We start from the raw sequence: 27,247 nt of genomic DNA on the forward strand, positions 1-27,247 counted from the left end.
CAGAACGTATCCCGCGGCTAGAGCGACAACAACACACCATTTAAACGCTCTAAATTACTGCCAATTATCTTCTGACGAAGTGCCTCCAACCAACGAACGCCAGATAAATTGTCGATAAGTGAACGTATCGCGATGTTTTAACTATGATTACCGCACACAATAAATCATTCTCAGTTTTCGTTCGACGTTGGTTACGCAAGCTTCTACCTGTTAACTCTCCCAAAAACCACCCGAGAAATGTTTAAAAATTATATTTAAGAAATATTTTTAAAATTTAATAAAGAAAATGTCTCAAGAAAGAATTTTATTAGAAGAAACCTTTTATGTTTTAACAAAGAAAAATTCAGTTTTTCGCGTACGTTTAACAACGGGAGGTTTAAGTTTGATAAAAGAAAGTCAGAGCCACGTAAAGGAACAAACGATTCCCACCAAAGACATAGTGGGATGTCGGTGTTTACGGAGCAAGAAGCCGACCACGTCGTGTTCGTGTCAGTCTTTGCCACGCGCTGGCGGTGGTTTGAAAGTTGTCGACGAAAATTCTCCGGAACAGGACGAAACGGACGCGAGCACCTACCTGTACGTTTACGCTTATGTACTTCAAAACAAACAAAACGGGAATTCTAAACGAGAAAAAACCATAATCACTTTGCGATTTCGATCGTTTGATAAATACGAGGAAAATCACAAAGAAGCACAACGTTGGCGAACCGCAATCAAACAACTGATAAGAGGTGATAATCAAACGGAACCAAACGCGGACGTTTCAATCATGAGTCGAATTAACGAGCAGCGAAAGCTGCTTGTTATTTGTAATCCAAAGAGTGGACCCGGAAAAGGTAAATCAATTTTTGAAGAAAAAGTTGCACCGGTCTTAGAAGAAGCTGAGATTCAATTTGAATTTCATTTGACGACACACGCTAATCATGCCAGGGAGTTTATTAGAACATGTAACGTTTTTCAATGGAATGGAGTTGTTTTGGTATGTATTTTTTAAATATTTTTAATAATACCTTGTTCAAGGTTCTTTTTGTAATTACTTTAACATATAAAAATTAATTGTTTCACAATAATTTCAATTCCGTTATTTTCTTATTAACTCGATTTCTCTTCAATAGTCAACAACACAATTTAGCAATTTGATTTCAACAATTTAATTGAGTTTAATTCGAAACTAAACTAGCAACATTTTATTATAAACAGCATTGACGCGGTTCATTTTTCTTTAAGAAAATGTCGTTAAATTGCGAATAAAAAGGTCGACCGCAAGCATAGATCGTAAATATCAAGCAAGAAGGTCAATCATTGAAGGCCGTTATTGCATCGTGCGTGAACAACTTCCGTTTGTTTACTTTGTTATTAATTAAATCGTGTCTTGAGTAAGCGTGCACTATCGCGTGATTGTGTTCTCATTCAATTTGTATAATTTAAATATTTATGTTTTTATTGTATTGATTTTGATTTATGAAATAAATCATGTATAATAAGGATGTTTGATAAGTGTGATGGACGCTATTGTATTTATCTGAAACAAAAAAAAACTTTGATTATTTTGGAATTTTTCTTGATGGTTATCGATTGAGGTATTATCATTAAAAAGGGATCTAAAATCGATTGACGCAATTTTTACAAGACCTTCATTGTTTAAATGAACAAAAAAATTAGAGGATTATAAAGATGTGGTTTCAAATTCATTTACTGCATGTTAAAGTTCCTTGCTTTGGTAGCTCATTTTGTTTTTTTGGTAAGGTAAACTTAAGTAAGGTAAATTTGTTCATTCCTCTGCTTTAATCAGAAACATACTTTTTTGTCTACAGTGAATTTCATTATGTCCCATATTTTTATTGCACTAAAACTAGAACTAACACTAAACCTAGAACTAGAAAGTATCGGGTTTAGCCGTGCGTCTGAAGAGTTTTAGTTTTACACTAGCACTATCACTAGAACTAACACAAGACCTAGAACTAGAATCATTCGGGTTTAGCCGTCTTGCGAGACTTGCGGCTAAACCCGAATGTTTCTAGTTCTAGGTCTAATGTTAGTTCTAGTGACAGTGGTAAATAATTGTATTGACAACATATTTGTTAATTTTTCTACGAATAATTTCAATACTACTGTGATTGAATCAAATTTATCAGATCACAGGGCGCAAAGTGTTAGTATACCGACACATCATGTTAAAGAAATTAAAACCTATAATACAAAACTGCACAGGCCTCTGACACTAAGCGGTAGAATGAACTTTTTTAGCATGTTGAATCAATTCGATTGGAAAATTTTGAGTGAGGTTCCTGATAGCGTGAATGATGCATATGGAATGTTTCATAATGTCATTATGGGGGCTTTTCATGCGTCTTTTCCTCTATGTAAAATAAATTTCAGGTCTTGTGATGACGGCCTCAATTGGTTTAACAACAATTTGAAACAGATAAGGGATATGTATAACTCTTCTTGTGAGCTTTATAGAAAATTTAAAATGGATGACTTACTTCATGCTAGAAATAAACTTAGAATTCAATATAGAAAGGCGATTTCTGATGCAAAAAAGAAGGCTTCGAGTGAAGTTATTAAGCAGAGGAAGAATAAACCAAAAGCAATGTGGAATCTTATTAATAATACTAGGCGTAGTGGTATGAATGATGACACTTCTCATTTAAACCCTAATGAATTAAATAATTTTTTTATTGGCATTGCTGACGAGGTGGTTCGAGGTTTGCCAGATTCAACTGTTTGCGCTATGGACGTTTGTCACACGCTGCCTCCAGAAGGCGTGTACTTTTCGTGTTGTGAAGTTACGCCGATTGAAGTTCATGATCTGCTTTGCAGTTTAAAATCTAGTAACTCTAAAGACATTTATGGCATTTCTGCAAACTTTGTGAGAAGTAACACCGGCCTATATGTGGCGCCCCTTACACGATTGGTGAATCTTTCCTTTTCATCTGGCGTATTTCCTGACTTATTAAAAATAGCTAATGTAATTCCAATTTTTAAAGGCGGAGATAAGAATAACAATGCTAATTTTCGTCCTATAAGTATTCTGCCCACCTTTTCCAAAATATTTGAAAGGGCCCTTTTCAATAGAATCATCGCATACTTGGACCAAAATAATTTATTGCACCCTCATCAGTTTGGCTTTCGTAGGGGTAGGTGCACCTCTGACGCGGTAGTTAAATATGTGAACATCTGTCTTGACAGCTTTGAAAAGCGTGAATACTGTATGTCATTGTTATTGGACTTGTCTCGCGCATTCGATACAGTTTCTCATCCAATTCTTATTGATAAACTTCGCAATGTTTATAATTTTGACGATAAAAGTGTTGCTCTAATCCGATCTTATTTGTCCGGCAGAACGCAACAGGTGACTTGTGGTCAAGTGACATCGGAGAGAGTCAGTTTGACTAGGGGTGTTCCACAGGGTTCTATCCTTGGTCCTCTTTTGTTTTTGATGTTTTTCAATGACTTTCCGTATTATTTTAGGGACATTGACTGTTTATTATATGCTGACGATGCCACATTAATTATCCGAAGCAATGAAGCTGAAGAGGTCATTCAAAGATCAGAATTGGTTCTAAATAGAGCACGTAACTGGTGCATCGCGAATGAGTTGTGTTTGAATGATGGGAAAACAGTCAGAATGATTTTAAGTCAGAGAAATTTTAATTTTACTAATTTTGGTAACCCGTCGTTTGGAAAATTCTTGGGAGTTCACATAACCACTCCAATATTGAAGTTCGATCATCATGTTGACGCTATAAGTAAGAAAATTTCAAAAAACATCTTTTTGCTACGAAACCTTATTGTCAAGGTGGAACTAGAAGTAGTAAAAGCCGCTTACTTCGCGCTTATACAAACCCATATATCTTACGCCATTTTAGCGTGGGGAAACACTCCCGCTAGCAAACGGGTTTTTAACTTACAGCGTAGGGCTCTAAGAGTTGTGGGAGGCCTGGGATACAGTGAAGACTGTCGACACATCTTCGTGCGTTTAGGCGTTCTAACCCTGCCATCTATTTACATATTAAATTGTTTATTGTATGCTCTGAACAATTTCGACGAGCTTTTAAATCATGCTGATGTTCACAAATATGCAACTCGTAATCGTTGTAATGTGTATGTTGATAAGTGTAGATTGAGTATGACGCAACGGGGTCCAACATACATGTGTCAAAAGCTATTTAATAAGTTGCCGTTGAATGTCAGAAGTCTTCCGTTTCTTACTATGAAACGTAAACTGACACATTTCTTGGTTTCGAATGCGTTTTACTCCGTCGATGAATTTTTAAAATGTAATATTGATATTTCTTAGTAGTAAATGTGAACCTGTAAATTGAACTGACGAGTGTAAGAGAACTATCTTATGGCACAATAAAGATTATGATTATGATTATGATTAGAACTAGAAACATTCGGGTTTAGCCACACGTCTCTCAAGACGACTAAACCCGAATGATTCTTGTTCTAGGTCTTGTGTTAGTTCTAGTGATAGTGCTACTGTAAAACTAGAACTAACACTAAACCGAGAACTAGAAACATTCGGATTTAGCCACACGTGTCTCAAGACGGCTAAACCCGAATGATTCTTGTTCTAGGTCTTGTGTTAGTTCTAGTGATAGTGCTAGTGTAAAACTAGAACTAACACTAGATCGAGAACTAGAAACATTCGGATTTAGCCACACGTCTCTCAAGACGACTAAACCCGAATGATTCTTGTTCTAGGTCTTGTGTTAGTTTTAGTGATAGTGCTACTGTAAAACTAAAACTAACACTAAACCGAGAACTAGAAACATTCGGATTTAGCCACACGTCTCTCAAGACGGCTAAACCCGAATGATTCTTGTTCTAGGTCTTGTGTTAATTCTAGTGATAGTGCTAGTGTAAAACTAGATCTAACACTAGATCGAGAACTAGAAACATTCGGATTTAGCCACACGTCTCTCAAGACGGCTAAACCCGAATGATTCTTGTTCTAGGTCTTGTGTTAGTTCTAGTGATAGTGCTAGTGTAAAACTAGAACTAACACTAGATCGAGAACTAGAAACATTCGGATTTAGCCACACGTCTCTCAAGACGGCTAAACCCGAATGAGTCTTGTTCTAGGTCTTGTGTTAGTTCTAGTGATAGTGCTAGTGTAAAACTAGAACTAACACTAGATCGAGAACTAGAAACATTCGGATTTAGCCACACGTCTCATGACGGCTAAACCCGAATGATTCTTGTTCTAGGTCTTGTGTTAGTTCTAGTGATAGTGCTAGTGTAAAACTAGAACTAACACTAGACCTAGAACTAGAAACATTCGGATTTAGCCACACGTGTCTCAAGACGGCTAAACCCGAATGATTCTTGTTCTAGGTCTTGTGTTAGTTCTAGTGATAGTGCTACTGTAAAACTAGAACTAACTAAACCGAGAACTAGAAACATTCGGATTTAGCCACACGTCTCTCAAGACGGCTAAACCCGAATGATTCTTGTTCTAGGTCTTGTGTTAGTTCTAGTGATAGTGCTAGTGTAAAACTATAACTAACACTAGATCGAGAACTAGAAACATTCGGATTTAGCCACACGTCTCTCAAGACGGCTAAACCCGAATGAGTCTTGTTCTAGGTCTTGTGTTAGTTCTAGTGATAGTGCTAGTGTAAAACTAGAACTAACACTAGATCGAGAACTAGAAACATTCGGATTTAGCCACACGTCTCATGACGGCTAAACCCGAATGAGTCTTGTTCTAGGTCTTGTGTTAGTTCTAGTGATAGTGCTAGTGTAAAACTAGAACTAACACTAGATCGAGAACTAGAAACATTCGGATTTAGCCACACGTCTCATGACGGCTAAACCCGAATGATTCTTGTTCTAGGTCTTGTGTTAGTTCTAGTGATAGTGCTAGTGTAAAACTAGAACTAACACTAGACCTAGAACTAGAAACATTCGGATTTAGCCACACGTGTCTCAAGACGGCTAAACCCGAATGATTCTTGTTCTAGGTCTTGTGTTAGTTCTAGTGATAGTGCTAGTGTAAAACTATAACTAACACTAGATCGAGAACTAGAAACATTCGGATTTAGCCACACGTCTCTCAAGACGGCTAAACCCGAATGAGTCTTGTTCTAGGTCTTGTGTTAGTTCTAGTGATAGTGCTAGTGTAAAACTAGAACTAACACTAGATCGAGAACTAGAAACATTCGGATTTAGCCACACGTCTCATGACGGCTAAACCCGAATGATTCTTGTTCTAGGTCTTGTGTTAGTTCTAGTGATAGTGCTAGTGTAAAACTAGAACTAACACTAGACCTAGAACTAGAAACATTCGGATTTAGCCACACGTGTCTCAAGACGGCTAAACCCGAATGATTCTTGTTCTAGGTCTTGTGTTAGTTCTAGTGATAGTGCTACTGTAAAACTAGAACTAACTAAACCGAGAACTAGAAACATTCGGATTTAGCCACACGTCTCTCAAGACGGCTAAACCCGAATGATTCTTGTTCTAGGTCTTGTGTTAGTTCTAGTGATAGTGCTAGTGTAAAACTAGAACTAACACTAGATCGAGAACTAGAAACATTCGGATTTAGCCACACGTCTCTCAAGACGGCTAAACCCGAATGATTCTTGTTCTAGGTCTTGTGTTAGTTCTAGTGATAGTGCTAGTGTAAAACTAGAACTAACACTAGATCGAAAACTAGAAACATTCGGATTTAGTCACACGTCTCTCAAGACGGCTTTAGACGGTTTAGCCGTCTTGAGAGACGTGTGGCTAAATCCGAATGTTTCTAGTTCTCGATCTAGAGTTAGTTGTAGTTTTGCACTAGAACTAACACAATTCTTAGAACCAGAAACATTCGGGTTTAGCCGTACTTCTCTTAATACGGTCGAAAAGTCAGGGTTATCATAAGGATTACGGTTATCATATCACATATCATATTAGAAGACGATGTGGAGGCAATGGATCACTTCATATACCTGGGAGTAGAACTGAATTTAGCTGGTACGGAAGGAAGAGAAATTCGTAGAAGAATGAACGCAGCAAACTGAATTTAAACTCCTGCTAACAGCTAAAATTCCAAAAACGTATACTGCAATAACAAGCTGCGAGTTTTCAAAACAGTAATAAGGCCTATTGCATGTTATGGAAGTGAGGCGTGAACTATGACGGAAAGAAAAAAAGATATGCTTAATAGGTTCAAAAGATCTAAATTTAATCACAAATTGTATAATCTTTTTAAAGAACCTCACTCTCAGAATTTATCAGATTGTAACTGTTACAATGAGCGGAATATATGGCGAGAATAAAGGGTTGGCAAAGAGGATCTTGAATCTTGATGAAATACAGGAGGATACATGCTACCTTTTGTTTATTCGAGTATAGAGGAGAGCGGTAGGAGATAGACAGGTGTAGATGCAGAAAATAAAGGAGGCCAAAGCTCATTTTGGGCTGAAACGTCATGTAAAGATGAAAGAGAACACATCTTAAGATGTATCTCATATATTTCAAACCTGAGGTATCTATTATACAGGGTGATTCAGAAAACCACTGACAGACTTGTAGGGCAGGTAATACATCAAAAATTAGGATGAAAAGTCTTAATATACATGGCTCCTTAACGACATATAGCAGGTCAAAGTTTGTTTAAAATTAAACATTATCTGCAATAAAAAGCCCTTTTTTAAAAATATTTTCAACGCCACTTCTAATTTTGTCAAACAGGCAGTATTTTCGTATAAAGTGATCAATTATCTATCAATTGGTCTCTACAAAACTTTGATTATAGCAACAGTTTTTGATTGGATTAACAAATTTTCTACAAACGTGTTTTTCTTAAAAACCGTTGCTTTGATCTAAGTTTTGCAAGAGACCAATTGATAGATAATTGGTAAATGGGTTTTCATCCATATTGGTATATTATTTGTGTTTTTTAAAAAATATATAATATCATTATGTTCCACCCGACATTATATGTTTCACTTGACACATCTGCTACATCCTCATTCTTATTTTTTAAGTTTAGTCCATTAATGATATATCAAAATTTGAATATAATTGAATGTAAATTTGAATGTGTTTCCTAACCTCAACCTTATACAACGAGATTCCTGACGATGGTCTAGGCCGAAACCGGTAGAGTTAATAAATTTATATAATATATTGGAGTATAAACATTGTATATTTTTGAAAAAACACTGGTAGATAATTGATCACTTTACTCGAAAATACTGCCCGTTTAACAAAATTAGCAACGGCGTCAACAATATTTTTGAAAAAGCGCTTTTTATTGCAGATAATGTTTAATTTTACAGAAACTTTGACCCGCTATATCTCGTTAAGGAGGCATTTGCGACCCCATGTATATTAAGACTTTTCATCTTAATTTTTCATGTATTATCTACTCTATAAGTCTGTCAGCGGTTTTTTGAATCATATATATCTATTATGCTTTGTATCTTACATCTATGATGGTATGACATAGTATTAAACATTGGTTTCTTAGAAAGGTATTACCTTGTTTAGACGACTAGAAGAGTGTTTCCAATCGATTCAAGATTTCCTATTCAAATGTTTATGAGTGCTCGTTGTCAGCCATTACATATGATTCATTTTTATATTAATCTACACGCTTTGTCCAATAAACTTCTTGTGCAAATAAGGAAAACTGTTCATTAGTGAATCTGGATTTTGCTTATTATGCTTATAATATCTCCTTTATGTACAATATGGACACCGTACTCAATCAATGGTTTTCTGAATAGATTGTGCTAAAGCTTTGTGGTTTTGTGTCTATTTGGATTGGGTAGCAAGAAAAGTATATTCAACAGGATATATTATTCCATTACAACCCATATTTTGCAAGTACCCTCCAATGAGTTTTTATGACGACACATCAGCAATAAGAACAGACACCTTAAGCTCATCCACAGTCTTCCTAATCAAGTCTTTGATCTTCATATTCTTTTTAAGGTGTCAGCTTCATAGATGTTCATAATCGTTCTCTGTCATGTGCCAGTCTTAGTGGTGGTTGTAAATATCTAGTCTAATCCTTCGCATTCTTTAGCCATGAAAATTATTCATGCTCGGACCTTCTCTTACCTTTCGTCACTTTAATAATTCAGAATTCGACTCATGAACAAAGTGTTAGAAGGAATGCTGGGCAACAACATCGCAGCATGGACCATGAGATACATATTGCTATATACAGAACAGAGTCCTAAATTAAAACTAGTTTCTCATATCAATATAAATCCAATTCTTGTCATAGGTTTCATTTTCTTCATCAACTTTTCGTTGTTTTAGTTCTATCATCACTTGTAGAATTACATCGTCTCGATGAAGTGAAAAGTTCCATTTTAATTAAATGTATAACCGTTTAATATATTATATAATTAGTCATTAACAATAATTTAAATTATCATCACCCGTAATAATTATTGTGAAAAAAAAGGAACCATTTATAATTAATATTTAATATGTTGTGAAATTTCAATGAATTTATTTAAATTGTTATTGCGTTATTCAACTTGGCAACGTTTGCGAAGAGAAAGCGTTCAAACGATTAGTTATATAAGTGCATTAAAGTTTTGCAAATATGCCAAACAAGAAAAGTTTCATTTTATAACAATAAAGCGAAAAACACCTCAATAAACGGAGTAAAATGATGTAACCTATGGAAAATATATGGCATAAAAACATATTTCATTATTTACCTACTTAAAAAGATAAGAGTTGAGCTAGAAATTGTTGATAAGACAAGTTATTTTTAAATATTTCGATTTGTCTTAACAAAAACGATTTAATTATGGAAACAAAGTTAATCATTTCCTTTTGTTTTTTTTTATTGAAAGCAGCTGTGTCTCAATAACAACAATTTATATCAATTTATTTGTCTCAAATTTTTTTTTATTCGTTTACATAATCAATATCATACGTTAACAGTTAACGTACGATGACATTTAGATACGTTATCAATTATAGAGCGGTTATAAACACTCCAAATGTATCTCGAATCTTAACTTGAGTTTGTATTTTTACCGCACGAATTTTTTCAACAATTAAGATTTAACCTGTGTCATTTTGTTTATTAAAATCAAAAATAAAGACAATAAACAAAAATTAATGGAGATATAATATGAATAAATAACATGATCTGTTGCAACATCCTTGAAATGCAATGAAGGTCTTAAAATAGACTTTAATCATCAATTATCAACTGCGTCTTTCTTCATTATCATAAATTACTTTTTTTGTCTGGGGTTTTCCCTAATTAGTTTGGATACAGGTGGATTTTTTGAATCATCTTGTTGTTTACCTTGAAAACTATTCACCTTAAACGTTTCTTTATAGTCAAGAATCTTTTGTTATAAAAGAAAACAAAGTAAATTTGAGGAAACTTCTTTGCAAAAATAGGTCAACATGACTAATTTTAAAGTTCTCTTTATGACTTGACAGCTTTTCCTATTGTGTAATATTCTTACTTTTAAATGGAACTTTGTGGTTTTTAAATGGGTTTTTTTATTAAACTTTTTCTACGTAAATTATTTTATGATGTTTAACGAATTTATTATACTGGGAATTTCATATAACTCGCAATACGAAACTACTATGCATTTTTTTTTATTTAACATTGAGAAATGATCAATTCATTTTACATTAGGATAAGAATTTAAACATCTAAGTAGTCGTTGAAAATAACATTTTAACAAAACTAATAAAAGAACATTCAGAAGAACTGCCCAAAATGAGCACCATTGGTCACCATGCAGTAGTAAAGCCGGTTTTCAAATTCTTGCCTTACTTTCTGAAAAGTTTCTGAAAAGTGGAATGTTTATCTATGGGTTTAGACTTATAAACTATTGACTTTAAATGACCCCAAAGGAAGAAGTCAAGACTTGTAAGGTCCGGTGATCGTGGAGGCCATTCGATTGTTCCTTGTCTACCAATCCAGTGATTTAGAAATCTCTGGTTAAGTCAGTTACGAATATTCGCAGCATAATGCGGTGGAGCACCATCCTGCTGGAAGAACAATTAATGTTCATCGAGTACTTGATTACCTTCTTCATCAAGCTGATGATGTTCTCCAACATATTCAAGTACACGTCACCATTTAGCGTTTCATTAATGAATATAGATCCAACTATTGAATTACCTAGTATTCCTGCCCAAACATTAATTTTTTGAGGGCTCTGGGTATGTTCCTCTCTTGTTATATGGGGATTTTCGTCGCTCCAGTATCGTATATTATGCTTGTTCACATGTCCATTTAAGTAAAAAGTGCACTCATCACTGAAGCAAATATTTTTTACTAAATTTGAATTCGCAATGATCATTTCGGTCATAGTTTCGCAAAATTCTAGTCGTCAGTTGTAATCGCCCTCGTCAAGTTCTTGCAATATTTGTATCTTGTAAGGGCGAAATTTATGCAGCTTTGTCACTTTGCGTACCGACGAGTAAGAAAGTCCGGTGGATGCTGCAACCTGACGCAAAGAACTGGTTGGCTCCATCTACTACCTTATTAGTATGCCTTTTCTTGTTCTCTATCGATCCAGTTACTTTAAATTTTTGCACAAGTTCGCGAACTTATTTATGCTCCATATGTTTATTTGGATGTCTTTGACTAAAAATCCTTGCTGTTGCACGTGCACATGTCTCGGCACCATAAATGAAGATAACTTCCACCCTTTCAGCAATAGAATATACCATTTTTACGGAAACCAATGCTTTTTCGTAAGTTAAGTTGACTAAACGGAAACAATTAATGTGACAGTTTGTTAGACAAAACGTCGACGGCTTGTTTTCTTTTGCTTCCACGCCTAATTTATGAAAATTAGGTTTCGATAGCGCTTACCGTTTTCCTAAAGTGGCAATGATAAACTTTGTCGTAAAATGTATGCGAAAATAGGAAACGTGGGCAAGTGACACATCACAGTAATCCTTATAAGATAACCTTTCATTTGAGATACCACGCGATGGGTCATTCCATTTAAAATTTTTAGGTAGGTATTCGTGGGGGCGCAGGGGTAAACGTCAAAAGTGTGAATCATAGGTCCCCCCTTGAAATACAAGTGGACCTGTTTTCGGAAATTTTCAATTTCCTGTTGGTTTCTGAAATACACTGTTGGAAATAATTCACGAGCACACCCTATATAATCAAGGATTACAAAGGTTTACTTTAGACGAGCTTATTCAGGGAGTTTCGAGTTGTTCCGTCGCGGCATTGTTGACTGAGCCGCCCTTCCAAGTGGAACATTCCGTCGTTATGGAGACCGAAGTGGATGGAAAATACCGGTCGTTTGTAGTGTGGTGTGAGGGACCACATTGTTATCTTACTCTGTGCGCAATGGATGGGCGATCGCGTTACTTAAGCGAGTTTGGGCGAGGAATGTTTGTGGGTATGCACATTGAGGGTGTATCGTTCTGTGAAATTGCGCGTCGTCTCGAGCGGTCGTTATCGGCAGTGCAACGGGCATGGCGAGAATGGTCTGAGGTAGGACATAGGTACCTTCAGCTACGGCCGGAACGGCCCTGCGCGTCCCCATCACACGAGGATCGCGCTCTTGTGCTCAGTGCTTTAGCGTGGTATGTGTCCTCCTCAAGGCAACTTGGAGCTGTTTGGCCACCGGCAGGGGAAGGCGCACTCACTACGCGAACAGTACCGCGGCGTTTGGTAGATAGTGGACTGGCGCGCGCGTCGTGCGATACAGCGGATTGCAGTAACACCCAAGCACCGCAGCATACGTCACAAGTGGGTCGACGCTAGGCATTAGTAGGTTGTCGAGTAGAGGGACATTTTGTTTTCCGATGAATCAAGATTCGAATTGAGCACCGGTGATGCGCGAATTTTAGTTCGTCGGAGCCGTGATCACCGTCTTCTTGAGCAGTGTGTGCAAGAACGCCCTATCCACCGACAACCGAGCATTATGGTATCGGCTGCGATTACATATGGTGGACGTACACGTCTGCTACGTGTATAGCAGACCATGACGGGTCAACGATACGTCGATGAGGTGCTACGGTCCGTTGTGCTTCCCTACGTTCGGCGGCTCCTAGGCCTGCTATACATGCACGACAACGTACGACAGCACATCGGGCGTGTTGTATAGACCTTTGTGGAAGAGCACCGTATACGAATGCTTCCATGGCTAGCTCGGTTTCCGCATCTGAATCCGATTGAACATGTTTGGGACATGACTGGTCGGAGACTTCTACGTTATCCGGTTTCCTCGACTAACGTTGAGGAGCTATGGAGGCGAGTTGAGGTGGCATGGTTGGCCAACCCTCTCGCTACAATATAGCGACTTATAGACTCCATGCCACGTCGTGTAGAGATGGTACGCGAAGCTCACGGGGATACTCTCTCTATTGATGTTTCTCCTCCCAGCAGAGTTGTGCCGTTCTCCATGTGGGAGTAAGTTACACTACTTTAGTACTACTTCCATACCAAATTTTATTGCGCTAGACACACGCGTTCAGATTATACAGGGTGTGCTCGTGAATTATTTCCAACAGTGTATCTCAGGCGGATCGTTTTCAAAAAATCACCCCGTATTTATGAGATCTTAGTTTTTCTGTTTAATAACAAAAGTCTTTTTTCACAAAACTCATTTAATCACCATTACGAAACTCGAAATAGGCGTGATTATTGCTACCCAAGACATCGCCTAGCTGCCAGTGAAACTTCAACTGGTTATGCGATATTTAACTCAATAAAATATATTACCAGAATTAGTACGTTTGAACAGGTTTTGTTCAATTTTCTAATCGATGTAGAACCCTATAATGTTGCTGAATATTTAGATTTTAAAATGTAATATCTTGAAAATGACGTGTTGTTATAATTTTTTGATTTGTCTATAACACAATAAAGATTATTATTATTAAACCCAAACGTTTCTAGTTCTAGGTCTAGTGTTAGTTCTACTTTTCGTTCAATAAAAATAACCCACAATCTAACGCTGAATAACAATTAAAACTGGATACTAGACCTAGATCTAGCAACATTCGGATTTAGCCGCACGTCTCTCAAGATGGCTAAACCCGAATGATTCTAGGTCTTGTGTTAGTTCTAATAATAGTTCTAGTTTTAATTCTTATTCAGCACTAGATTGTTTAGAATTTTTTTGTAATTCGCGACGGTAATGAAAGCTATTATAGTACTCAAACGGGTGCTGTAATGACACTCTTTACAGCATCCGATGCTGTAATGAGATTTTAGTAACATTTTATGGAATCAGTTCAAGTTGGTGACATTGGGTCATTAATTTTTCTAGTTGTCAATGTGACAATGTTTGTCTATGGATGTTTAAACATGTTCTTAACTTCGAATACAAGGTCCACAATGATACGGACATTGAACTCTGAGCAATTTCTCTTATTTTGGGAGGTGTACATCAAACATTTTTATCAGGTGAATACGTTTGTGTTTTGCAGGTTCTATTTGTTAATTCAAATTTCTAAGTTCAAGTGTTACGGTGTTACCAACTGCTACATACCTATTTTCCTACATTGTCAAAATTTATTTTATTTTTGAGAAAAAAAAGGATAAAAACGCGAATTACAAAAAATAACATAAAAAACACGTTTCATAAGACTTAAAGCACTCGTTTTTCAACTTGAATTCGTGCATTTCAAACGTGTCTTACGAAACTTGTTTTTTAATATACTATTATTGAATTAGTTGAAAGGTTAAATATACGTATCAGAAAAGTACGTATATTAGATTATACAGGGTGTCCCGCAACGATTGTACAAAACTGCATCAGCGTATTCTATGATCAAAAATAAACAAAAAAAAGCCTAATAAACATAGGTCCGAAAATGGACCATTTTCGAGATATTCAAAGATTTAGTTTCATAAGTTGATATTGTTAACATCATGAATTTAAATTTGTTTTTATAATAATTAAGTCATTACTATGATTACGATAAGTTGTCTAATCAAAAAAAATAATAATACTTCACGAAATTATTATTTTACTATTTAATTTAATAAAACTATTAAGTATGGCTCCTATTAATTACGCCAAGGAAGAGATGGCGGATATGGTGTATTGTTACGGACTAGCTGATGGAAATGCGTCGTTAGCAGCTCGTCATTACGCGCAAAGGTTCCTGAACAGACGATTGCCTAATAGTCACACCTTTAGCAGACTATTTCTCAGATTAAAAGAAACGGGACGCGTAACCCACAGCCATTCCACCGAGAGACATTACACAAGGCCGGTGGAATTAGAAGAAGCAGTTTTGAGAAGAGTCGATGAAAATGCCTCAACCAGCATTAGAAGAATTTCTGCACAAGAAAACATTAACAAAACAACCGTTCACCGCATTTTAAGGGAGCAGTTGCTTTATCCTTATCATTACAACACCGTTCAAGCTCTAACAGAAAATGATTGCGAAAAAAGAGAGATTTTTTGTAGGTGGGCCATACAGGAAGAGGTAGTAAACGTCGACTTTCCCATAAACATTGTATTTAAGGATGAAGCAACATTTACTCAAAGCGGAATTTTTAATATTCATAATACGCACGTTTGGAGCGATGAAAATCCCTATGTAATATTAGAAACTCATCATCAGTGGCGATTCAGTGTTAATGTATGGGCTAGAGTTATAGGTGATCAGTTATTAGGTCCATTTTTTCTTCCAAAGAGATTGACAGCCGATGCCTACATACATTTTTTACAAAATGACCTTACACAGGCATTTGATGAATTACCTCAACAAATTCTAGAAGATTGCTACTTTATGCACGATTATGCACGCGCTACTCGAGCATACTTAAATAACAGATTTGGCAATAAGTGAATTGGCCGAGGAGGGCCACTTCGTTCACCAGATTTAAATCCGTTAGATTTTTGGTTTTGGGGACATTTAAAACAAATTGTTTATTCTGAAGACGTTCAAAATGTGCAGGATTTGAAGAATAAAATTAGTAACGCATTTGACACAGTAAAACAAATTCCTGGTATCTTTGAACGCATTAGAAGTTCATTTAGAAAACGTATCCGTTTGTGTTTAGAAGTAAATGGTGCGCATATTGAACATTTATTATGACATGAATCTTTTCCAATTTGTTAAATATTCGTTGTTTTTGTGCTGGTTGAACGATTTTCTTCGACAATCTTTGTTACTTGTTTTGTTAAATTATTAATGAACTGTATTAATTAACTTAATATTATCTTATTATTTATTCAACTTTATCTTAACCATCGTAGCCATGGTAATCATATAATTACTGCATCTAAATCGTTAGAATTAATGATGTTTACAATAGGTCAGGTTATGAAACTAAAACTTTGAATATAATAATAATAATAATAATAATGCCTTTATTAATAAGTCGCAAAAAAAGGAAAGAAAATAATAATACACTCTTAGAAAATAGACTTATTTTCTGGACGAAGTTCAGTTTGGTTATTAACCAACTGCTCTTCCACTTAATCCAGAATATATAGAAAATATATATATAAAGCAAAAATGAGAATGTTTTTAACAATACTAATAAACAAAATGAAAAAAAAAAAAAACAAAATAAGAAAATACGACGACATGCCAGTATAAAGCGATACATTAGTAACTCAGAATATAATAAAAAAAAAAAATCATGATGACTCAAGCAGGAGGGAGAATTTTAATTTACTCTTGAACGAAATACAGTTCAATCCTATAAGGTTCATAGGTAGATCATTGTACGTTTTAGCTATCTGGTAGGAAAAGGATCTGTGCGAGGCGCGGCGTGGTACCGTCAATACATCTTTCCTCCTTATATTAATGTTATGGACATCGCTTCTGAAAGATAGGCGTTGCAGCAAGTAAGGAGGCCGCTGACTTTTAATAATTTTATAATAAACGCAAGTTGCATGCAGTTTACGTCTGTTTTTCATGTTCAACCACCCAGTCTCTGCCAACTTATGACTAATATGGTTATATTTACGAATTCCGTAAATAAACCTCAGACAACCGTTCTGAAGGTTCTGGATACGACGCCCACTCGCCTCCGTTAAATTTGCACCACAAACAACGTCGCAGTGATTTAATTTGCTTAGAACCAAGCTATCACACAGCATAATTTTTTACTTAAGACATCCCTATGGGCATACAAGAGACGCAGGGCGCCATACCCACCCCTCAAGCACCTGGCCACATGCTCCTCAAACCTCAACTGATGATCCAATGTGACTCCTAAATTTTTATATCATCAGAAACAGTAAGAGGTTCGCCATCCACCACCAATTGACCGGATATTAAAGGCTTAATCGCTCTCCTTGTGACACTACCGCAAAACAGCAGAACAGAAGACTTAAATGGATTTAGCACAAGTTCATGGCGTTTCGCAACATCAGAAAATAATGCTATATCTGAGTTAAGTTTTATGCAGGCATCAACCCAATTATTTGGATTAAAATTCAGCAGAAGCTGTGTATCATCTGCATATAACCAAGAACCTGGTCAAAATCAGATGTATAAATAGAGAACAATAGTGGCCCCAAAATGGACCCCTGAGGGACTCCACGAGTAACAGACAGAGCGCTCGACACTTGACTATTAATCTTCACAACCTGAGACCTGTCCGACAAAAATGACTTTATCAAAATTGCAGCTTGATTTCCAAGACCAAAATAATTAAGTTTAGATGCAAGTATATTATGATTTATTGTATCAAATGCTTCGGTGAAGTCCAACGATAACAAAAGTGCGGCTTGCCCGGCCTCTCTAGAAGCAAATACATCATCAGTAAGGTTCAATAAAGCTGTTGCGCAGCTGAAACCCGAACGAAACCCAGATTGTTGATCTGGCAGTATACTATACCTTTCGCAGTGTGCTCTAAGTTGCTTTTCCAAGACTCTCTCTAAAATTTTTGACATTACTGGGAGGATACTGATCGGTCTAAAATCCCTTAGGGCAGAAGGGGAAGATACTTTAGGTAATGCAATTACTTCAGCCATTTTCCAGGCATCCGGAAAAACTGATTGATGAACAGCAGCGTTTATTACGTGACTAATATAAGGAATGAGAAAAGGGGTACACAAGTCAATCATCCAGATTGAGATACCATCAAAACCCACCAGTTTTAATGTTATTAATTATTATAGATACTTTATGTTCATCAACAGGCATAAAAACTTGCATTATCTGCACTCTAGGGTTTACATTATTTTGATAAAATATGGGTAATTCGGGATCAGTCTGGATATAAAGTGAAGAATCACCGTGAACAAAATAATTATTTAAATCGTTTGGAAGAAAAATGTTAGGCACTTTGTTATCGATTTTTTTATTTATATTTAGAAGTTTAATCTTTCTCCAAAGAGCCTTTGGATCTTTACTACGTAAGGCGTAATCATAGTATGCCTTCTTTTCAGCCCGCACCGTTGATGTTACCAGATGGCGATGCAACTTGTATGAAACCCAGTCTTGATATCTCGAAATTGATCCATTTTCGGACCTATGTTTATTAGACTTTTCTTGTCTGTTTTCGATCAGAGAATACGCTGATGCAGTATTGTACAATCGTTGCGGGACACCTGTATAGTAAAAATGGAATCATTTGGATTTAGCCGTCTTAATAGACGTACGGCTAAACCCAAAACTTTCTAATTCTAGGTCTAGTGTTAGTTCTAGTTTTACACTAGCATTGTTACTATGTAGAACTAACACTAGACTTAAAGTCCGTCTTTAAAAACGTGTAGTCTTTAGAAACGTACTTTAAATGTTTCTAATTCTAACTCTAGTATTGCTTCTATTTTTATTTCAGTAATTCACTGTATATTACACTCTACAATTAAAATAATTATTTAATTTTTGTTACAGGTTGGTGGTGATGGAATAGTTTACGAAGTAATAAATGGAATGTTCGAACGTCCCGATTGGGCGACAATAGCCGAAAGTCTTCCCATAGCAGTAGTTCCTGGAGGATCAGGAAATGGTTTAGCAAGAAGCGTTGCTTATTACACCGGTGAACCATACGTAAACGCTCCAACGTTACCATCGGCTCTCTCAATAGTACGTCATCGTTGTGTACCCATGGATTTAGTCCGCGTTGAAAACTCATCCCAAATTTATTTTTCTTTCCTATCGGTGGGATGGGGTCTTTTATCCGACGTGGATATCGAAAGCGAACGCCTTCGTATACTCGGCGGTCATCGATTTACAGTTTGGAGCGTTGCACGTCTAATTGGATTAAGATGTTACACTGGAAAAGTTTATTATCTCCCGGGAAATGTTCAACTAGGGCAGAATGATACGAATGGGAATCCCGTTGGGAGTGGAACGGGAAGCGTAACGGATTTAAGCGAATCTGGACCTAGGCCCCGCATAGATTCTTGGTATAGCGCGGCGTCAAAACGAAGTGCTTATTTTTCGGCAACAGCAAGTAGTTATCAATCGGCGAATGATAGCGGAGGTGATAGCTCGGTACAAACAAAATTTCAAATGTACGGCCCACCGTCTCAGTTACCATGTTTAACTTCACCGTTACCGACAAGCAGTTGGGTTTGTCTCGAAGGTAAATTTGTGATGGTCCACGCTTCCTATCAGAGTCATTTAGGCGAAGACTGTTTATTCGCCCCCGAATCAAAATTAAACGATGGGGTGATTTGGTTATTAATTATTCGAGGAAACGTAACTCGGACGCAAATGTTACAATTTTTATTAGGTTTAAGTACGGGAGCGCACGCTCAAACTAGCATAGAAGGAATAGATTTTATTCCCGTTAAAGCATTTAGAATAGAACCTGATATGAACGAAAGAGGTTATATGACGGTTGATGGGGAACATGTTGAATACGGGCCGATTCAAGCCGAAGTTTGTCCGGCGCTATCCAGGATAATGATTCCTTGATATCCGCACACTTCTCGTACGAGAAGATCCGATACTAGAACGGCCATTTTATCTACCATGGACCCCATACTTATTCATATGGACAGTATTTAATTTTTTATACGGGATTAAATAATTTTTAATTTTAATGTAGGTCTTCCGAATTACATAAATAAAGCAATTTATTGATGAAATAAAGGAATAATTTTAATTTTTAACTGACCAAATTATTACTTTAATTCATCAATTCAAAAATATAAGTAATAATTTTTAAACTTCACTAAATCGATATCAAAAGGAGTACTAGCAAGTCAATCAAAACTAAAAACGTTGATAAATAAATATAAATCATTTTAAATTAATAATATTATAGTAAATCTTCGTACAAAATCATTATGAAAACGTATTATTATTAGCCCTTGGTTCTGTAGTACAAAAATAAATAGATTTAGGGCCGGTTGTACAATATAGCGATAAACTTCCCGACAGCGTTATCTGGCAGATAAGTTAGTTTATACTGTATTACAATGTACGGATGTTTTTGTTAGTGAGATTATCGGCAGGATAACTTATCGGGTACTCAACGGTGCCGATAAGACACTTATCCGGCAGATATTTATGGTTACCAAGGTTTTTATATAAAAACTTTGTATGATTACTGCATAGGTTAACCTCTAACATTAAACGTTAACCTTATATGTACGATGTGTCAGTGAAAATTTTTTTAAACAATTTATATTGTCAAAATCATAATTCAAACTTCAAAGAAAGACGTTGGCGTTACCATTCTACGGCATAAATCACTAGATATGGGGAAAAACTACTACCAACCGACTCTTATTTCGCCGATAGCAATCCTATCGACAAAAACAGTTTGTACAACAGCGAATATCTTTATCCTCCTGATAAGTTTATCGGGCGGATAGATATCAGGTAGATTTATCGGTATATTGTACAACCGGCCCTTAGTGAGTTAACTATCGTTGAAAATTGATTGAAGCCTCATAATGAGGGTGATTGAAACTTGTTGCTCCAAACATTAACAATACTTTAGTTATCATTCTTGATAGGAACTACACATTTAATAATTTTCTGAATATTTCCTGACTACTTTTTGTTGGGTTGGGTCCAATCTTTACTTAAGTTTATGAGAATCCACTTTAACTCCCATTGTATTCAAGTCAAATTAACACCTGCTAACATTTCTATTCTTAGATCTTCATCATAAAAGATTCCATGGAGGTGACTCCAATATAAATTCCTGAGGAACTTCTTTTGCTACTTTTAGACAAGTAAGATCGTCTGCACTAATAAATGATTTGAGTCACAGAATGCTTCTCTTCCTATCTTTTCTCCAATATACTGCTACCACCTTTCAGAATTACAGGAGAATTTTCAGAAGAACATTACTAGAAAGCTGACAGAAGTAGAATTGTAGATACACAATCAATAGAAGAATAATGGTACAATATTACATTGTAAGCAAATATCTATACAAATTAGACAATTTATTTCTACGTATTCTTCATTCTCCTTCTCTTTGTTAGTTTTGAGAATTATACTGAGTGTATATTAATTTTCTGGTACGTCTATGTTCATGACGCTGGAAACTTTCTCATCCTCTCGTCCCTTCCATAACACACATCCATTGTACGCAATGTCTTAATTAATATCTTCTTGGTGCTAGTTAGCATAAAATATCATTGTTAGACCTAGAACTAGAAACAGTCGGGTTTAGCCGTGCGGCTAAAGACTCTAGTGTCAGTTCTAATTTTAATTGTTATACACTACTACAGCACTACTAGAATTATTCAGTTTTAGCCGTTTTAAGAGGCTAAACCCAAATGTTTCTAGGTCTAATGTTAGTTCTGGTGACAATGCAAGAGTAAAACTAGAACTAACACTATACCTAGAACTAGAATTATTCGGATTTAGCCGTCTTTAGAGACGTGTGGCTAAACCCAAATGATTCTAGTTCTAGGTATAGTGCTAGTTCTACATAGTAACAGTTCTAGTTTTAATCAGTGATGGGCACTGGGTAAATACCCGGCGGGTAGGTATTTATAAAATGGGTATTTATCTGGATACTTACCCCGGCTCAGGGTAAATACCCAAACAGTACATATAAAAGTGATACAAGTAAAAATATAACAGATTCGGACAAAAATGTAGAGGAACATGATGAAATGAGCGTTGAAGACGAGGAATTGTCAACGATCGAAGACGTATTATTATCAGGTAACCACTGCTCATTCTACATTCTTGCGACGATGATCCGCCCAGTTCTACTTGAGCTTTGCCACAATGTTGACCGCATCATTTACGCCAGTTCTTCGTAGGTATTCATTTCGTATGTGGTCCCTTAGGGTTACACCCAGCATCGACCTCTCCATCTTTCTTTGCGTTACTTTGAGCCTCCTGGTAATGGCCACCGTTAATGTTAAAATTGCGGAACCGTATGTCATAACCAAAGGAAGCACGCATTGATTGAAAACTTTTCTTTTCAAATATACAGGAATATCGCTCATGAAGATGTCTCTAAGTTTCCTGTAGGCAGATCATGCGAGTATCATCCTTCTGTTTAGTTCGCTTGTTTGATTATTATCTCTCGATACACGAACCTCATGGCCAAGATATATGGCTGCGATGCGAACCAACAGAGATGAGTACTTTAAGAACAATAGTGGAAAAGACAAGAAGAGATAGAGTAAGGAACAAAATTGTAAAAGAATTTTGTGGACTCGGAGATCTCATGAGATTTGCTAGGGGAAAAATAAAAAAATTTAATGAATACTTCCAAAGAATGGAAGAAACCTGGCTGATTAAGACAGCAAGAGACCAAAGATTAGCTAAGAGATCCTGGGAGACCAGGAAGTTGGATTTCCAGCTCTAATGAAACACCATGAATGATGCGTAAAAAACAGGTTACAACCTGAATAAAAGAAGAAGAATAATAATATTACTTAATTTTCAATTGGAAATCAACAATCTCATGGATCTTGGAATCTTGGATTTGATGGAAGTGCAATATGACTAGAAAAAAATCAAACAACAAGAATTAATGAAGCACAAAAACTGAATTTAGTCATTAATATTAGACTGATACTCAATTTAGGACATTCAAAGTTGTTTTTCAAGCATTAAAGAAATCGTTAAATATTTTCGAAGAGTATTGCGTAAAGGAGAATGGTCGGTAGTGAAAATATAAACTTTTCCGAAATATATGTACACTTAAAGCTAATAACACCAGGAATGTGTATAAATTTGTTAGACAGTTAAGACAAAGGCACAAATCGCACGTAGCTCTATGCTGAGATGGAACAGGAAAAATAATATGTGATAGTGAAATGAATGACATTTAGAAAAATTATTTCCAAAACCTATTAAGCATAGAAACTGATTTGTATATATATATATCAATTAGTGAGGTTCAAAACGCAATCACTGCGTCAAAACATGGAAAGGCATCAGGGATTAATGACATACCATCGAAAGTATTCAAGATAGAAGCATTCATTATCACCAATATTGATGTTAGAGCTTGGAACAAGATTTGTCCTAAATTTTGTTGATATTTAGCCCGACTCTTGCACACGCCTCCTGTATACGTTCAGCATCAGTTTCATCTCTCCAAGATTATCCGAAATAAGTACTATATGAGTATTCGGCCAATGATATACGCTCAATGAGTATTCGATCAGTACTTTCATGCAATTTTACCGTCATTGTAGGAATCCTTTAAATGTAATAAATAAGTTTGGTGTATCGATAATGGACTCTGCATTCTTGAAGTACTTGCAAAACTGCCATCAACTCAATTTAAATCAAATTTTATAAATACCCATCTTGGGTAAATACCTCCGGGTATATATCCAGGGAATTTTCCCTTGAAAATAAATACCCGGGTATTTAACAACACTGGTTTTAATTATTATTCAGCGCTAGATTGTTGTATATTTTTATTAAAGTATATATAGTAACATACAGATATGTATGTTGCTGTGGCCGATCCGAGATATCATCATCCGTTCTTCCTGTTGGTTCCTTTTGAAAAGGGACAGACGTTATATACAGGGTGTCTCAGCGAGACCGGTCATTAGACGTTTCTGGGGTTCTGGCCAAACAAAAAATTTGAAAATGCAGGCTTAAGTATTATCAATTACGTTCTTTTCATCTAAAATATTTTCAGATTTCTAACACTTCCGGTTATACCGTAAGTCGCCACCTACTTTATTTTTTTAAATGGAACACCCTGTATATTTTTACATATTTGGATTTGCCTGTTTTGAAGGTTTATAAACAACTTTACTTTTTGCAATTTGAACCAGCAATTCTCGAGTTATTCGAATTTTTCTAGAAAAATTTGCTCCAGCGGACATTTGTTCAAAAAATCATAGAACAGTCAATTTTTGAGATATCAATTTAGGATTCAGAACATGCTTAAACAACATGATGGAGTATGTTTTGGTGCCGAGAACGGCTGTCTAGAACGTTTGGTCACTTTACTATGGCACGTTAACTTTTCGAAATTTGGAAGCACCATAACTTCATTTTTTTAAATGGCACCCCCCATATTTTATTACTTAGTCGTCTTCCGCGTCTCATTTTACATCTTTTATATTCCATATGTCCTATGCCTAACATTAATAGTTTGAGAAATAATTAGGGTTTTTTGAAAAATGCTCACATATCATATGGATATTAACCTAGTGTGCCATGGAAAACAAATGTTTAATGACTTATTGATAAACGTCAAAGTCTAATTTAGGTTGTTTGATGCTTGTGAGTCTAAAACCAGTTAAAATGGATATTAATAACGTAAATAATGTTTATACAAATGAAGAAATCCATAATTTATTTTTTGTGCACGAAAAGTGCGACAAAGTTCTTAGTAGAATGTTTAATGAAAATTATCCACATTTATCTCCGATGACAAAAGGTAAATTTAGAGGAATAGAAGCAAATTTTTTGCATTTTGGACGAATTAATCACGTGTTAAACTGACCAAAAAATGTAGTAGATAATGCAACGGAAGAGGTGAATACCTTGGCTTATTTCGAGCCCAGTCCCAACACCTCAATTCGAGCTGCCAAAGAAGATCTGGGAATCATACTACGAACTTTGTCGCGCTTTTCATGCAAAAAAAATAAATTAAGAATTTCTTGATTTGTGTAAATATTACTTTCGTTATTGTTATCGATTTTAACTCGTTTCAGTACTAATATTAAGGGACATAACAGATAATTATTAGCTCACATGCATCAAGTGACGTAAACAAGTGAGTTTCTGACAAGAACTCATTGAGAAGGCTTGTTTTTCATGGCACACTAGGCTAAATATCCATATGATATGTGTGCATTTTTCAAAAAACCCTAATTATCTCCCAAACTATTAATATTAGGTATGGGACATATGGGATATAAAAGATGTAGAATGAACCACCGAAGACGACTAAGAAATAAAATATGGGGGGTGCCATTTAAAAAAATGAAGTTATCTTACTTCCAAATTTTGAAAAGTTAACGTGCCATAGTAAAGTGATCAAACGTTCTAGACCGCAGTTTTCGGCACCAAAACATACATCATCATGTTGCTTAAGCATGTTCTCAATCCTAAATTGATATCCCAAAAATTGAGTGTTTTCTGATTTTTTGAACAAATGTCTGCTGGAGCAGATTTTTCTAGAAAAATTCGAATAACTTGAGAACGACCGAATCAAATTGCAAAAAGTAAAGTTATTTATAAACCTTGAAAACAGACAAATCCAAATATGTAAAAATATACAGGGTGTTCCATTTAAAAACATAAAGTTGGTGGCGACTTCCGGTGTAACCGGAAGTGCTAGAAATATGAAAATATTTTAGATGAAGAGAACGTAATTGATAATACTTAAGTCTTGATTCTCAAATTTTTATTTTCGCCAGAACCCCAGAAACGTCTAATGACCGGTCTCGCTGAGACACCCCCTGTATATATATACAGGGTGTCCCGTATCTTCCGCATCAGAGCATTATACGGTTGTAGGATACATTATTCTGATGCGATCTTTCTAATAAAATTTTTTCGAAATGTTTATAATAACCGCACGGGAACAATTTAAAGTTATCCGCTTTTGTCCAATAGCGGACGAGTTTGATTCAGCGAAAAAGTTTATTTCTCTTCGCGTGACGAATCCATTGGTGAGTACATGTAGGAAACGAGTTATCATCGGCGTAGCGGACCGGCCGAGGGTGGCACCGATTACCTGAGTCTGATTGCGATCTGCTGATTGGACGAAAAACAGTTCGTTTAAACAGTTCCCGTGCGGTTATTATAAACATTTCGAAAAAATTTTATTAGAAAGATCGCTTCAGAATAATGTATCCTACAACCGTATAATGCTCTGATGCGGAAGATACGGGACACCCTGTATAGTGGATTCTACACAAACTAACGTATATATTAAAACATGGAACATAGAGTTTCAATCATCCCTTACTTTTATATTCAGCAAACATTTTATGATTAATACCATGATAATTAATTAATTAATTAATACCTTATTAATTACCCAAAAATTAGAAACCAAATTTAATATAAATTATTGCGGTTTTTTCTAAATAATTTCATTATAATACTTAGCACATACCAAAACATTACGATTTTTTGTCTACTATTTTAGAGAAACTAGTTTTTGTATTTTATGACAAATTAAATTTGTTCGCTGAACTATATCTTACGAATTTGATGATTTACGAAATGTTAATCAATCAATAAGTCGATCAGCGAACAATCTTACATAAAACTTTAGCTAAAGATGTTGGTACACGTGTTTTAAAGGCTGTGAGAAGTAACAAAAAAAAAGTGTTGTATCGTGGACACAGAAAAACTAATCGCTTCAATAGTGCATTCTATAAAAAAAAGATAATATACGATTGTTAAAATAATTATTTACAGATATCTAAGAAATGTTATTTGTATTGTTTTTTAAAAAAATATTAACAAATGTTTTAGATTATAAAATTAAATCAAACTTGAAAAAAAAACACTACAATGCGACCTGTTTGTTTTTCTTTTTAATAATAATTGTTAAAGCAGCCAAAAATGTCTGTGATTGCGATATCTAAATTAATAAATAAAGATAATATAGAAATGTGTTTTTTATTTCACGAAACATAAAAATAATTAATTTTTGATACTATCCCGCCTATTGAGCAGCTCTCCTTTCTCTCATTTGTTTATAATTTCTAAACTCGTGCGGAGCCCAAGGGAATCTTGCAAACAGCGCCTCTTCCTTACTTGGAACATATGCAAAATATACATCACGAAATGTTGGCGTTGGAAGTTCGTAAGCAAATAAAGAGGGAAAAAATTCCCTTCCATGCGAAATAAGAGTTTGTTTTATTTGCCGATATTGGTTCTCTTTCAAACCTTCAGTCTGAAAATAATTTTTTTATTTAATTTTTTTTAATAAAT

At 35.6% G+C, this 27,247-nt stretch overlaps 2 protein-coding genes across 2 annotated transcripts in view; one reads left to right on the forward strand and one right to left on the reverse strand.

Annotated features, from left to right (window-relative positions):
• LOC111417969 (Sphingosine kinase 2) lies at window positions 1-26,924 on the forward strand. Its single transcript, XM_071193962.1, has 2 exons — window positions 1-979; window positions 18,785-26,924. The coding sequence occupies exons 1-2, from the start codon at window positions 287-289 to the stop codon at window positions 19,811-19,813; spliced, it is 1,722 nt and encodes a 573-aa protein (XP_071050063.1). The 5' UTR covers window positions 1-286; the 3' UTR covers window positions 19,814-26,924.
• Window positions 26,914-27,247, reverse strand: part of LOC111422472 (uncharacterized) — a 12,855-nt gene continuing 12,521 nt past the window's right edge. The window contains exon 7 of the mRNA XM_023055660.2: window positions 26,914-27,209. Within this exon, the coding sequence (XP_022911428.2) occupies window positions 26,979-27,209 (231 nt within the window). The 3' untranslated portion in view covers window positions 26,914-26,978. The remainder of the gene's footprint in view (window positions 27,210-27,247) is intronic.

The sequence above is a fragment of the Onthophagus taurus genome, chromosome 1 (assembly GCF_036711975.1).
Source record: "Onthophagus taurus isolate NC chromosome 1, IU_Otau_3.0, whole genome shotgun sequence".
NCBI classification, from domain to species: Eukaryota; Metazoa; Arthropoda; class Insecta; order Coleoptera; family Scarabaeidae; genus Onthophagus; species Onthophagus taurus.